The sequence below is a fragment of the Corapipo altera genome, unplaced genomic scaffold (genome assembly GCF_003945725.1).
Source record: "Corapipo altera isolate COAL_440 unplaced genomic scaffold, ASM394572v1 57, whole genome shotgun sequence".
Classification (NCBI taxonomy): domain Eukaryota; kingdom Metazoa; phylum Chordata; class Aves; order Passeriformes; family Pipridae; genus Corapipo; species Corapipo altera.
The window spans coordinates 3250760-3265475 of record NW_020884905.1 but is presented as its reverse complement, the minus strand read 5'-3'; the positions used below and the strand labels follow the sequence as shown (position 1 = coordinate 3265475).

Sequence of the window (14716 nt, the reverse complement as noted above, 5' to 3'; positions counted from 1 at the left end):
GGGACTGAAGTGTTCAAGGCACTAATGGCAGTGGTTGTTAGTCTGTGGTATAGGATACTAAGACCTGCAAGGCAAGATTTGAGAGCAACCTTAATCCTATTATGTTCTTCTGTTCTTGTTGGTTGTATGTAGTTGTGTTGATGTGGTATCTCTTTAAGTGAATGTCTTTTTCTTGAGTCTTAAGCCCTTCAGCATTTTATGGCATTTTTTGATTTAACTTTAGATCATCCTACTGCATGTGGAAATTGACCTTAAATTGCTAATGCTAAAGGTTGACATCATTCATTAGGTTCAGGCAAGTTACTGAATCTGTAAAACAAAGCCTCTGATAAACACCCTTTGCAGTTTTTTGTGTAAGTTAAATAAACTTTGAGCCTTATTGCTTTTCTTTTTCTACTTTTTATTTTTTAAATTTACTGTGAAGTGTATTTGGATTCAGCATATATAGGACACAAACTTTGTTAGTTACTTGTCTTTTTGGATTACTAAGTAACTGTTAAAAGAATTCATTATAAATGCTGTTGTAAGCTGAAAATCCTTGATTTTTCCACTGTGGTAGATTTTTTTAGTATAAAATGTGAATATTCATTAGACTAAAATGTCTGCTGGGCTGTATTTTGTACCTTTATTCACTCCTGCCTAATTCTTAATCTCTATATTTCCACTTTTTTTTTTTTAATTTCAATTTGTCCTAATTTGTGTATCTTCAGCCTGTTGGTCAGTACAGAATACAGTGAAAGATTAGTTTCCAAGATGTTTGATGTATTAAAATACCCCAATTTTTTTTTTTGGAAGTGTTAATTTATTTTTTTAAATTCTTTTTCCTCTGTGTTTTGTGCCCTTGCTTTGCTATAACTTTCTTAATGGCTAAGGACAGGTTCACTTTCTTTGGAATCTCCTTCTGGAGCTGATCATGAACTGTGTATATAGTTTTGATTTAATAAATGTTTTTGATGTGCAGGTTACGCCCAATTTAGTCATGCAGCTATAATTTCTATTATTTTTCTTTCAGTGGGTAATCGTGAAAATAGTTTTTAGTATCCAATGAAATTATAACTTCCTGCATTTTAAAACTGCCAAATCTCTGTTTACCTAATACTGGTCTATGGTTATGTGTGTTGTCTTGCTGGAAAAGATCTACTTTTGAAATAAAGGATTTTGAGAGGGAAAAAAGACATATTTGCATTGTCAAAGTGATCAAAGACTGCTTACAACTTAAAATGCAAGTATTTAGAGCTGTTTTTACAAAAAGAGGTAGATCTGTGCATGTGTGTACAACCTGGTATATGTATGGAGGCACATGACTGATTTATAACTTGGATAACATCTATCCAAATAGCAAGCATTTCCCTCACAGCACAACTCATAGGTAAATTATGTGTAATTTTTGGTGCTACTGTAATTCTTAACTAATTCTGGGTATTTTTGTTTCCTTTTGTTTTTAAAGGATCAGTTCGATAACTTGGACAAGCATACACAGTGGGGCATTGACTTCTTGGAGAAATATGCAAAATTTGTGAAAGAAAGGATAGAAATCGAGCAAAACTATGCAAAACAACTGAGGTGAGGTTTTTTCTTTTCAAAAGGATCTTAACAATTACTTAAAATCATGGTATCAGATGATGGGCAAGTATGTAATGTCGTGCTTAATGACTGTTTTTCATTTTCAGAGTGAATTAGATCACTAGTTGTTTTCATGACAGACCAGGCCAACACAGAAAATTATTTTTGGGTGTGCACTTGCTTGTTTTTGCCTTCTCTCCCACTCTTCCCTCCCACCCTTCAGATCTTTGAACTAAAAGGGTATAAGACTTAAAATTAAAGATTCAGAACAAGGAAAACCATGGTAATTTTTTTTTCACCGACTCTCAGTGTGTTTGTTGTAAAGTGCATTATCCTTATCTGCATTTGTGTGTGTGTGATATCACTCAACAATATTCAAGTCTCTGCTGCTAATTAATTTCTCATGTTGAATTGGCAAGAGGTACACTACATTGTGTTAAGAAATCTGATTGAAATGATTGAGTAGTACTTGAGAAAGCAGCAGATCTTCCTGTTCTTAATGTGCACCCTTTCCATAGCTTTTCCCTTTGGGTGAGACTGTAACCCAACCACCCTTTGTCTTACCTCTGCAGTTAACTTTGTATTGCTGCCAAGTGAAACATCTTTTAGGTCCAGTAGGAATTTCCCTTCAGGGATCATACAAGGAGAGTAGCAGCAGTGAAATGGCAGAGGAGCACATTCTTCAGAATAAAGTAGGATTGATTTTTACCATAAGGTGCACTCAGTGCTTGAAGAACAAAATTTAAGCTTAAGATGCTCCTGTGAACTTGGTCTTCACCATAATCTTTGCCTTCACTGTAAGCTTTGCTGTCTTGAATTCCGGTGGGGATTCAGCTGAAGCTGCTGCCTAACCCTTGTCAGACTGAAACTGATAGCAGCTTCTCTCCTGTGGTTTCTTCCATCATCTCATCATTGGCAAACTAGATTGTCACCAGATAGAGAGTTGAGAAATCCTTCCTCATAAATACAGTAATGAGGTTAACAGCTGAGGGTATGGATGTTCATGAGTCTACTTGTAATCTTTTTGATTTCTTTATCAGTTTCTTTTGATCCAGTTGTGTATATTCACTTAACATAATAGCCCATTGCCTTACTGAAGGAATATTTTTCTTAAAAGGAAGGAAATAAATACCATATTTCCAAAGTTGGTATAGAAGAAGTTCAGGAGGTAAAGAAAATTTGGAAGCATGCACAGCACAGTTAACAGCCCAGTTTTGATTTGTTTTCAGTTGTCTGTTTAAAAATAGAAACATTTTATTTGCACAGTTCTATTGACATCTTGTCATTAAATAGTATGAGCAAATGCCTTTTGCTTAATTGTATTTAAAGGTTCATTCCACAGCTAGCAAGATGAAACACCTCATTATTAGTTCAGGATTTGACTAAAAATGGGAAATTTTCTCTGTTTGGCATTTTACTCGGGGTAAAATTTTTGATTTTTCTTGAAGTGTCTTTCAAAAATGAAAGAGCTTTGTCGAGTACCCCTTCTGGCAGATGGCTGGACTGACTGTCTATGTGCAGTAAGTATGACAGTTTTTGGAAGCACAGATCTTGCTGCACACACGTTATACAGTGCATGCATGCACTTCCTGCCTGCTGCCAACGAGGGTCTGGACAGCACACAGGGTGACTGATTTTCTGCCAGTAGACCAGTTCATGAAGCTACTCTTCTCTGTATATTCTTTGGGGGAGACTTGATTGTTTCATAGTGAACTGTCTTGTGATAACAAGTTGATTTCAGCCATCGTTGCTCTTGAGGGCATTCACCATTTTTAACCGTGTAAAACAGTCGTGAGGCCCAGGGTAGGTTGAGATCAAGCAACATTTTTACCAGAAGGATCAGCCATTCTGCAACTAGCTCCTGGGAAGTTCTGATGTGGGATGGACTGTGGTTCTGGTGAACTTTATTGCTGGCAGCAGATGCCCTGTGAGATAGATATTAATATCTCAGATGGAAATTTCTAGTAGATCACTTTTTTCCTTTTGTAATGAAATATAATCTGAAAAACTAAGTGTTGAGAATCTTTTTGTAATGAACTTTATAACTGAATTTAATTATGCCCTTGTTTAGTAGATGTTTAAACAGTATGGTGAGTGATCACCTCTTGGTAGTTCTGTGGCTCTCTTAGTACTTGGGTGGGAGACCAAGAAAAAACAAGTTTAATCAGGAAGATAGTGCTAGTGATGTATGCTGATGTTGTTTTCTGTCTCTCGGGTTCAGTGTGGACCGTGAACATTCTGTTGAGGTCATTGATGGAACTTATTCTTATAGACTTAAATCTAATGATGAAAACTTGAGTGATTTTTTCATAACAGTTTTCAGTCTGTGTCCTGGCAGAAATTCATATTCACTTTGCTTATACCCTTGCATTTTGATAACTTTTTTTTTCTTTATGCTGTCACAACTTAGTGATGAGGCTTTCCCAGGTGCAACAGCTGTTCCAAGTCTTCTAGGAGATGACAAGTGATGCATGTACAGCATAGGAGGAACTGTTTGAGTGAACTCACTATATTCTTACTGTATGCAGTTATTGCAGTTTATAGTTGCTGAGTAATTCCAGAAATGAAAGCTGGTGAGAATCATGTCCAAATGCTGTTTTTAGTTTACAAGTAATTCCTTGCTATTCTTCTTTGATACTGAAAAGAGAAAAATTGAAATCTTCTGTCTAGAGGGCTTATCTTGTCTTTGCAATATACTTCGTTCTGCAAAAAGGCAACTTTAATTTAATTTTCTTTGAATTCTCCTTTAAGTTAGATCAAAGTTTTTTGTAGCATAGGTCTCAACTAATGTATTATGTTACCTCAAGGATTGCAAAGGTTATTATAGGCTGTTATGGAGATACAGGGATGTGAATCAGGACAAACATATTGCAGTGTACACTGTAGATTAACACATTTCATTTTAATGATATGATTGTTTACTTTGTTTATATTTTCTGATTGGAAAAATTTAGATTTAGTATGTGCCAAAGTTTTAAATTGAATTCTCAGATGCTGTTTTTGATCAGCATTGTTTCTTAAAATGGGCGAGGCGAAGGTCTGCTTTGTTTACTTCCACATCATCACACACAAAACAATTCTGAAGGTTCACTCCCTTTTTGTCCTGTCTGAAGCATTAAGACACTCGAGCAGACAGAGGAGCTCTTTCTGTGATGTTAGGCAGTAATACAAGTTATACCTGCACTTGTAGATGAAACTACCATGCAGAATAAAATTTCTGACTGTGGTCAGCTTCTCCACTGTCAGTTTAAAGCAAACAGCGATGATTGTTCTTGAGCTGTTTGTTGTCCATTAAAATTGTACATTGTGATCTCTGGAGGTGTCTACTTACTCTGAGAAAATTGTTTTTCATGTTCCTCCTGCATACTATTGTGTATAAGTGGTGTTTTTCAAAATATGGTATTAATATATGCATATGTCTAGTCAAATTGAGACGTAGTTTTCACATTTTTAAATGCAGAATCTTGGAAACATTATTTAAAATGGGTGTAAGCTCAGATGTAAAGTTGGGGATACAAATTATCATTGTGATAATTTCTCAAATCTCTCTTCCTTCGATTGGAGCTGAGAGTTTACACTGTTGCTTATCTAAATATGGTTGTGCCAGGTTTTTTATAGTGATGTTTCTGCAAGCCTACACGTAGGAGTTCTCAATGGTTCCAAGAATATTCAGTTTTGTAAACTCGAATTCCAGGTTACAATTTTTTAAGATTCATTGCTTCAGTTAAAACTGCTTCTGATGAGATGTTACTAAATACAGTTGTCATTGTTTTCACCCAGTTCATAAATACTGATGCTTAATCACCAAAGTCATCAGAACCGTATTGAAACTATTACTTTACATATAAATATGAAATGCCTTTAAGTACTCAGTGCAATTTTAGTAACTTGTGAAAGCAAAAAAAGTTTGTTCCCAAGCTCATTTGTTGTATAATATAGAAGCTGTAGAGGTTTAGTGTAAGCAGATACCACAGTACCTGAACTGCTGCCTTAATAGAAATTGTACAGTTCTGATGATGCTACTCCTGTTCTTTACATTCTGTATTAATTGATGGAAGAAAACAAAGGTTTGAGTTGATAAACACAATTTTTGCACACATCTGTTAAATTTTGTGTAGACATTTTATGTACATGACTATAAGTAATTTTAAGTTAATAACTGGAGTGCTTTTTGAAACTTCTGCCTATGTGACTGAGATGGTACTTCTCTTAAAAATCAGGTTCCTGTCTCACTGGTGTTGACCTGAGACCAAGAAGAAGTGTTGATAAAACTACAGGGGCAACACAATTGCATGGGGTTAGTCTTGTATGAAATCTGCCTTCAGATGACTGTAAGAGACAGTGTGGTAGAAGTTGTCTACATTGTACTTCCAAAGAAGATTAAAGTGTCATCAACTACACTTTTCTAAGGAAGCGTAGAGCAATTAATCTTGTAGATTTGGTTCCGTTCTGATGGTACACAATTACTTGTGCAGTTTTCTTATAAACTAGTTCAGATCCATATTGGGATTCTGAGGATTAGGCATGGATTTAGATAAAAATGTTAGAGAATGTGACGTTCCCTTAAAAGTTTCAATTGGCTCCTCTTTGAAATAGTGCTTCACTCTTCAGATCCACGCTCACACTGGCTGCTTGTCAACCTATGCTCCTGCAAAGATTTAAATTGAATTTCTCTGGTTTTATTAAGTGTTGGTATTCACTTCCTGGAAAAGCAATTTATGCTTAATTGTTCACACGAACACTGGCTTTTTCTTTGATCTTTAAATTCTGCATTTGCTTGTCTTTTGATATTTATTGCCTTTGATTATTGTATCTTGTGCTGTTATTGAACTTTAAATCCTGATCACGCAGTGTCTCAAAACCACATGTTCCTTTGATCCCAAGGTAGACAGAATTGACTATTGAAACTGTAGGAGAAAGGATTATATAATACTTTTCTCTCTAGAAATAGTAAACAAATGCATTAAAGAATGAAAGCAGAACAGAAATCATCATGCCAGTAAATAATTTATATTTGTGACCCTTCCCTCTTTTATTTGTGACCTCTCTCTCTCTTTAAACTATATGGATTTAGTAAGTCATTACTTTTCTCATTTTTAACAACTCTGAAAACCTTCCTGTGAAAAGGCTCATGTGTGGTTGCTTAGCTACAGCATTGTATGTGTGTTATGCATTTCACTGTCTGAATAATAATAAGGTGAATTTTAGGAGTTTTCTATTTGTTAATAAGCACTGAGAAGCAAAGCAGAAATGTAAGGGAAAACGGAACACGGAAAAGTTACTTAATGAATATTATTGGGTTTTTTTTCTATTACTCAGGTTTATGCATTTTCCTATCAAAATGTCTGCCTTCAATCCCTACCAAGTAGAGTGTTACAACAGGCAGTGGATTCCGGTGATAGCGAGAAGAGATTCTTGCTTGAACATCAGTAAGAAAGTTACTATAAAATGTGTAGACAATTTTTAAAAATTCAGTGTTTATTCTGTTTCTTAATATATTTTGATATGAAGAGGATTTGTCTTATCATAGTTGCTTTTTTGGTTGTAGTCTCAGAGGGTATGGAAACAGACAGAAGGTCTGAGCTTGCTATTTCCACACCAACTCCCTGCTCATATTTTGGTATATACTTCATGGCTGCACATAATCTCACTATGTGTACTCTTGTATTGTAGAGATGACTTCCAGATACATGGATTTGAGAAACTGCACAAGGTTATTTTAGATGAAAGCAAAATTAGCACCCATGTTTTAATGGTAAGGTAGTTCATAGTTTGTAACAACTAAAGTTACACAGAGGCAGTGGGATGAGGTACACAACATTACATGAAAGATTTTTTTCTCCTAGAATCTTCTCTTACTCCTCTTTTCCTCTTTTTTTCTGCATTTTATGATAAGCAGATTATTTCATATCAATGTTATCAGAAATTGGACTGTGATACTTTGTTAAGTGCTGGTCCTATGGATTGTCTTTTAGAGATTTGCTTGGTCTCTAAAAGCATGATATTTGTAACACTGGTGGTAGGGCAAACTGTAAAATCTTTTTTTCTGCAAAGAGACGTTGCCTCTTCTGTTCTGGAAATGTCCTTTATTGAAGATGTGGAGATTCTGTGGTTAAAACCATCAACCTGAATCTACATTTAAAGGTGAATTCAGACATGGAGTTTTGGGCTCATGGGTACAGCATACGGTGTGCACTGTCTGTATGTTACACAGTGATCATACATTTGCTTTGTTCTTGTCTGCAAGCTGCTTCTGCATGTGTGCAAATGATGTTAAATAAAGAACTCGTTATTTTATGTCTAATCACTGTGCAATAGAGGTTTTAAAATATTTTCATGTTGTTCTAGGTTTTAGTGACTTAGAACTTTGAACATGCCATGGATTTCTGTCTTGTGTTATCTAAAGGACACTTGTAAGATGACAGAGGGAATAGATTTGTTCCTAGAAGTCATTAAAAAAAAATAATTTGTTCATGTAGTTTTCTATGTTCATGTCTTCTCAAAAGACACTCTAAAATAGCGTCTTTTTTTCATTCTTCCTAAATAGGAATCTCGTTAAGAAGTACTGTCCTAAACGTTCACCAAAAGATGAGGAACCCAGGTAAAAATGTGCATTTCAAGTTCTATATATAAACAAACAAGGACTGACAGTATGTACTGTCCTTTTATGGATTTTTCTTTTTAAGATAAAGTATTGAACTGGCTAAGACAACAAAAGAATTCTGCTTGGCTTCTTGTAGTTCTGCGGTGATTCTTCAGCATGAAACTTTTGTTTACGCCTGTTAGTATTTTAATGAAGTAAACATGGCAGGTTGTACTTGCTCCCTTCCAAATTAATCTTTAGGTAACTGAAATTTTGAAAGCAGAAGTTTCGCATGCTGTGTACAGTCTAGTATTTGGGGTTTTTTTAAAGAAAAGCAATTATGTGTCCTTAGGCTTTGTTTTTTTTCTTGGTTTAATAGTGTTTTCCAGTGCATTTTTATGGCAATACAAATGTAGCTATGCATCTGTATTCTGAGACTCAAATGCACACGAAATTGTCATGTTTCAGGCAAGAAGAGCTTTTAAAATGCTGACTTGCTTTGACTCTGGAGGCCAAATAAGTGAATGTCTAATGGTGGAGGAACAATTTGTGCTAAACAGCTTTCTTTATCAGAGATGTGCTTGTTTTGTTGTCCATGGCCATAGCCATTTTAAAAATTTATTTAGAAAAGGACAATACTTTTTTTCTTTAGTGATAAGTCTTAGGAAGTAAAAAAAGTGGGTAAGTTTCAGATTGCAGCCAGAACACGTGCTGTGCAGAGTGCCTGAGAATTCATGGTTGGTTTTCTTCTATCTCTTTTAACTATGTAAAGATCCTGGACCACAGGCTATAGGATTTCCAGTGCAAGGGTGGCATTTGAAATTTCCAAGAGCCAAACCTATGGGGATGGCAGTGTTCCACAGTTATAAGAGAGAAAGATGTATATTTTAATGTGGTGCCTGTTTTTTTTTTCCTTTCTTCCCTTCCACACACACTTTCTACCCTTTGCCCCTCCTCTTCCCCCCTTTTTAGTGCCAGCCATAGTGGCACCTTACTTCCAGCCAAGAGGTGGGCAGGCAAACAGGCAGCTGTCTCCAGAGCTGATAGCAAACTTGTTCTGTAGAACATCCATCGGGATGCATATGAGTGGTATGATTGGCATGTTCCACCCTCAAGACTACCAAGCACATCATCTCTGCAGCAAGTTCAGCCTCTGAGCCTAGGGACGTATGTATCCATTCCCCAGCTCAGGCCTCTCAGTTGGCAGCTTAGGAGATACCACTATACTACAGGGCTTTCCAGGTAGTATTCTTCTTCTTTCTTTTCCATCCACAAACCCCCCCATATTCTTATAAAATGTGTTTGAAGAGACATTGCAACATATACAGTGTGTGCTAGGCTTAACGTAGGCTTTCCCAGCTTGTATTTCTGCTATAACTCAATTAGCATTAAGATAAGGTTTGTTGTAAAATGTGTATGATTTTTTTTTTAAATTTAATCAGGAATACAGACTATGCAAAAAGAAGTCCATGTAAAAAAAAAACTTTCTGACCTTTTGTGTATGTATGTTTGTGTGTGTGTGCTTTCTGTCAGGTTTACTTCGTGTATTGCCTTTTTTAACATCCTGAATGAGTTGAATGACTATGCAGGACAACGAGAAGTAGTTGCAGAAGAAATGGGACACAGAGTGTATGGAGAATTGATGAGATATTCTCATGATCTAAAAACTGAGAGAAAAATGGTAATTTTTACATTTTTTTATTTATAAACAGGATGTCAGAATGTATGTTTTTCAATGAATTGGCGTATTTGTTTACCCAGTTTAATGAACATGGCAATCAGTTTTGTAATACATTGTAATACATTTATAAAACACATTTAAAGTTATTCTATATGTTTATACACTGGTTTACTGCAGTTATTAAACCTAAAAATTAATATATTGGGAGATAGTACTTACTAGTAAGCTTTTTTTTGCCAGTGTAATTTTTGTCTGTGGTACTGTGTTTATGCGATTAGTAATGTCTTCCAAAGAGTACCAGTAACTTGTGGGAGATACTGCACATCATCAGCTATCAACTAGAGCAGGGACTAACTAATGGTAATAATGCTAAAAAGATAGGCAAGTTAAACTTATATGTGGTTTTTTTAGCATCTTCAGGAAGGGCGAAAGGCTCAGCAGTATCTGGACATGTGCTGGAAACAGATGGATAATGTGAGTTGGTGTTTGGGGTTTTATTGCTGTTGAACTTAAATAATGTATAGTGTGTAAATGGAGGTGTTGTCAACTGTCTTGCTTAGTTTTTAATGTTTAGCTGTAGTACTGAATGTCCAAGTAACTTAGTAACATCCAAAATACAGTTCAATGTATTTACAGTTCCCTGGTTAGAACAATCCCCTGTAAACAGCTTCTGTGTGCATGTTTGAGGGAAGCCTTGGCTTTTATCCAGCGTAAAGAGCATAAAGGAATCTATTTTTAACATGGGTACAGACTTTGGTTGCTTCTCCTTGGGCTGCTAATAATGACAATGTATTTATATGAAGATGAAATCTTAAATCAATATATTTGACTTGAGTTTGAGGCCTTGTTACATGAGGTTTATTCAAGCATACCACAGACAACTGTACTTTCAGGAGGTAGAATTTTAACAGAGAAATGCAGAAAGTGAATGTCTCTAGAACAGATTATAAGCCTCTTTTTCTTGAAAGAAATACTTTTAAAGATAAGAAAATATAGAAATTCAGTCAAGTCTATTCAAGATGCCTTCTGGTATTCTGCTGGGTTTGTGTCTTAAAAATGTATTATACCTTTGAACCAGATTATTGTGAAGCAAGACCGGAGAGGTGAATTTCTTATTTTGTTGTTGTGGTCCCAGATGAGCAGTCTTGCTTCATTGTCGTGTCAGAGTTTAATTCATTGTCAGAGGATCAGAGTAGAGGCAGATGTGGAAGTTATAGATGCTGTTACCCTTCAGCAAGAAATTCCCAGAGTTCAGCTCAAACAGTCAGTTGTATTTCCTTGAGTGCAAAGTCAGTCTTTTACATGCACACAGCCCTGAAGGGACACGTGAAGCTCATTTGCCTGACTTTGCACTGAAGCAGGAGAGCAGTGCTCGCACAATCTCTGTTGCAGTTTGTCTCTAGAGATGCTGAATTCTTGAGCTGCAACCATTTTTCCTACAGCAGTTGTCTTGACAACAGCCGGATATATTGAGCATCATGTACATTGAATACTGTTGTCTGTGCTACCTACAGCTGTGCCAGTTGATGTGAATATTGATGATGATTGTAATGTATATACATTCTTCAGACTACCTTCAAAATAATTTAGTTGAATTTACTGCAGTAAAATTGATCACTGAAGAAGGAACTCGAAAATTTTGCTCATACAGGTTCAGGTTTAAGTTTTCTGCCCCATAACTTTTATTTAGGTTATTGAAGTCAGGCTAGAAAGTGGACTTGTGTGATTATTATAAACTGTGGCTCTTTGTAATGGATTATTGTGTATTTTGTACTTTGTAGCATAATTGCAGTTTCCTTGCTGATACTTCAAGGAAATAAGTTCTAAATAGAAAAGTTGAAAATTTTTTAGATCTAGTTGCTGTGATTACAATGTGCTTATTTAAAGGTACTTAGTGAATTTAAGATACTTAGATGGAAACTTTGATGTTTAGAATTCAGAATTAATATGTGAAACTGAATGGGAAAAGTGGCTTTTGAAGCAGTAGATTTGTGCCTTTTGTAGAGCAAAAAGAAATTTGAGAGAGAATGCAGAGAGGCAGAGAAGGCACAGCAAAGCTATGAACGACTGGACAATGACACTAATGCGACAAAGGCTGATGTTGAGAAGGTAAGAGCAGTGGCCTTTATTAAAAATAATATGTTATTTGCATGTTTATCATCGCTACTGGAACAACATTCAAGGAGTGTATAAAATTGTGTATAAAATGTGCCTGCTTATTATGTGCAAAATCAAAGTTATAGTGAAATGTAAGACAGCATGGGAAGGGAGGATGCTTTATTAGTCTCGAGACGATGCTGCTTAGATAGAATCAGAATAGTTTGGCTTGGAAGGGATCTTGAAGACCCCTATCCAACCTGACCTCGAACACTGCCAGGGATGGGGCATCCACAGCTTCTCTGGGCAACCTGTTCCAGTGCCTCACCATCCTCATAGTAAAGAATTTTTTCCTAATGTCTCATTTAAAAGTGCCCTCTAGGAGTTTGAAGCCATCCCCCCATGTCTTATCACTAGGACCCTTGTAAAAAGTCCCTCTCCAGCTCTCTTGTAGCCCCTTTAGGTACTGGAAGGGGCTCTAAGGTGTCCCCAGAGCCTTCTCTTCTCCAGGCTGAACAATCCCAACTCTCTCAGACTGTCTTCATAGGAGGGATGCTCCAGCCCTCTGTTCTTTTTTTATGACCCTCTCTGGACTCTCCTCAACAGGTCCATGTTCTTCCTGTGCTGGGAGCTCTCCAGGCGGGGTCTCACCAGAGTAAAGGGGTAGAGTCACCTCCCTTGAGCTGCTGGTCACGCTGCTTTTGATGCAGCCCAGAACACAGTTGGCTTTCTGGGCTGTGAGTGCTCATTGCAAGGATCCCCAGGTCCTTCTCCTCAGTGCTGCTCTCAATCCATTCTCTGCCCTGACCCAGGTGCAGGACCTTGTACTTGACCTTGTTGAACTTTGTGACAGTCCCTCTGGATGGTTATGATGACTGTCTTCCTTAAACAAGAACCCTTTTGATGTTTGGTATCTTGTAGTATATATGTTCAGTCAATTCTGTCTTTTTTAGAATATGCATTTAAGCAGGGTGGCTAAAGGAGCTAAAATGATCATTGCTTTCTCTGTATGCAACAACTGGGTAGAGTGTCAGTAGATATGAAGTCTCACATTCTTTTTATTCCAGTTATAAGGATGTCAGTTTTGATGACTTGTGACTAATGTTTTTGCATAGTTGGTAAAATAAAACAGTGCTGTGGGTCATTGAAAAGCACAAGACATGTTTAACCTGGTAATGCTTTCCTGTTTAGGCCAAGCAACAGTTAAACCTGCGCACACATATGGCTGATGAAAACAAAAATGAATATGCTGCACAACTACAGAACTTTAATGGGGAACAGCACAAACACTACTACATTGTCATTCCTCAGATTTATAAGGTAAAATAATTAACAGATAAAGTATGTCTGATCTTCTAAATAAGAAGTAAATTTTAAAATTTTAAACTTTAGTTTTAGGATTTTAGTGGATAACTTCATCAAGAAATTAGCATGATCTTGATATAACATGGTGTTTTATCATGAGACTTATTGCTTACCATATTTATGCTTAGATTTGTAACAAAAATGCTCAGTTGCATTTTCTGTAAGATTTTATATTTTATAGATTCTTTGTTTAAATATTGCTGAAGAGGTCTGACAAAATAAACATTTGAGACATGTAGGTGACAGAAAGCATGTGAAACAATCACTCTAACGAGTTTTGGTCAGTAGTTGTCATGATATTTGGGGGTGTGTGCAAATGCTTTGCCTCTGGCAGAGATGAAGGAAAGCACGTGCTGACTGTGGTTTAATGTATCTCATGCACAGATGTAAAATGGGTGGATTGGAAGCAGAAGTGCCAGCCCTGGCCCCAGCCCCCAACTGGTCATTGCTTCATCAATTACCAGCAATCCACAGACCTCTCTAAAACATAAAAAAAGTTTAAGATCAATAATTTGAATCTGAAATGGGGATTTCTTGAGATGCTTTATGTAATTATTAAGATATTTTTTAACAGCCTTTCAAAAACAGAGAGACTGCAAAACTAAAGTCCTTTGGGGGGCATCAGGTGAGGAGAGTTTAAAAGTGTGTTGGCACGTACCTCCAGCCATGTGGGAGAATAGATGTGGGAAGTGATTCTGAGACAGGGAGTCCGGAAATGGCAAGTGAAGTACTGGCTTTATTTGAAGGTGTATTGACTTAAGTATGCTTGATGTTTTCCAGAAGCACAAGTCCGTTCATATTTTTTTTTAAAAAATTCTTAATAGAAGGTCTGGGATTCACAGGGGAAATTTCTAATATTTTAACTGTTAAGCAGCACTACAGTAGATCTGACATTAACACACTGATGGAAGAATTGCAGTCAACTCCCAGGAGAAACAGTTTGATCATCTCTGTAGCTTGGACCAGAGTTTTTCTTTACTGCCTTTATTTCTCTAGGGTTAAAATCCATTATCCTTGTAAGACAGTACTTATGTTTTTTGAACGCTACAGTAAGAGCAAAAAGACCTAGTCCTACTTTCTCTTGGGACTACATTTTTATTATTTCCTTGCAAGTATTTGGTAACATTCTGTGGGAAAACCTTGGGAAAGGGGTTTAGCATGGTGAGGTCATTGTTTCATTTTTGAGAGATGAAATTGAATACTGGTAGAGACATCTGCCTTAGTGTAGTTTCAGGAAAGATCCAGCTTCTTCCCCAGTTTTTAACAACCTATTGGTGTATGTGCTGTTGGTCTTTGTTTTCTTTTGGGTTTTTTTTTCCACCTTCAATTAGGTGAAAGGTCTGGGACTATGATCTTAATAATATTTCTCTTGAATTTGTTCTTTTTTGTTCTGTTCCAGTAAACTTTTATTGCAAATCTTATGTAAT

At 36.4% G+C, this 14716-nt stretch overlaps 1 protein-coding gene across 3 annotated transcripts in view; it reads left to right on the top strand.

The window, feature by feature from the left end:
- Positions 1-14716, top strand: part of FNBP1L (formin binding protein 1 like) — a 59137-nt gene that overhangs the window by 28945 nt on the left and 15476 nt on the right. For all 3 annotated transcript variants that reach the window (XM_027651677.1, XM_027651675.1, XM_027651674.1), the window contains exons 2-7: positions 1448-1563; positions 8111-8164; positions 9680-9827; positions 10239-10301; positions 11832-11936; positions 13116-13244. In XM_027651677.1, the coding sequence (XP_027507478.1) occupies positions 1448-1563; positions 8111-8164; positions 9680-9827; positions 10239-10301; positions 11832-11936; positions 13116-13244 (615 nt within the window). The remainder of the gene's footprint in view (positions 1-1447; positions 1564-8110; positions 8165-9679; positions 9828-10238; positions 10302-11831; positions 11937-13115; positions 13245-14716) is intronic.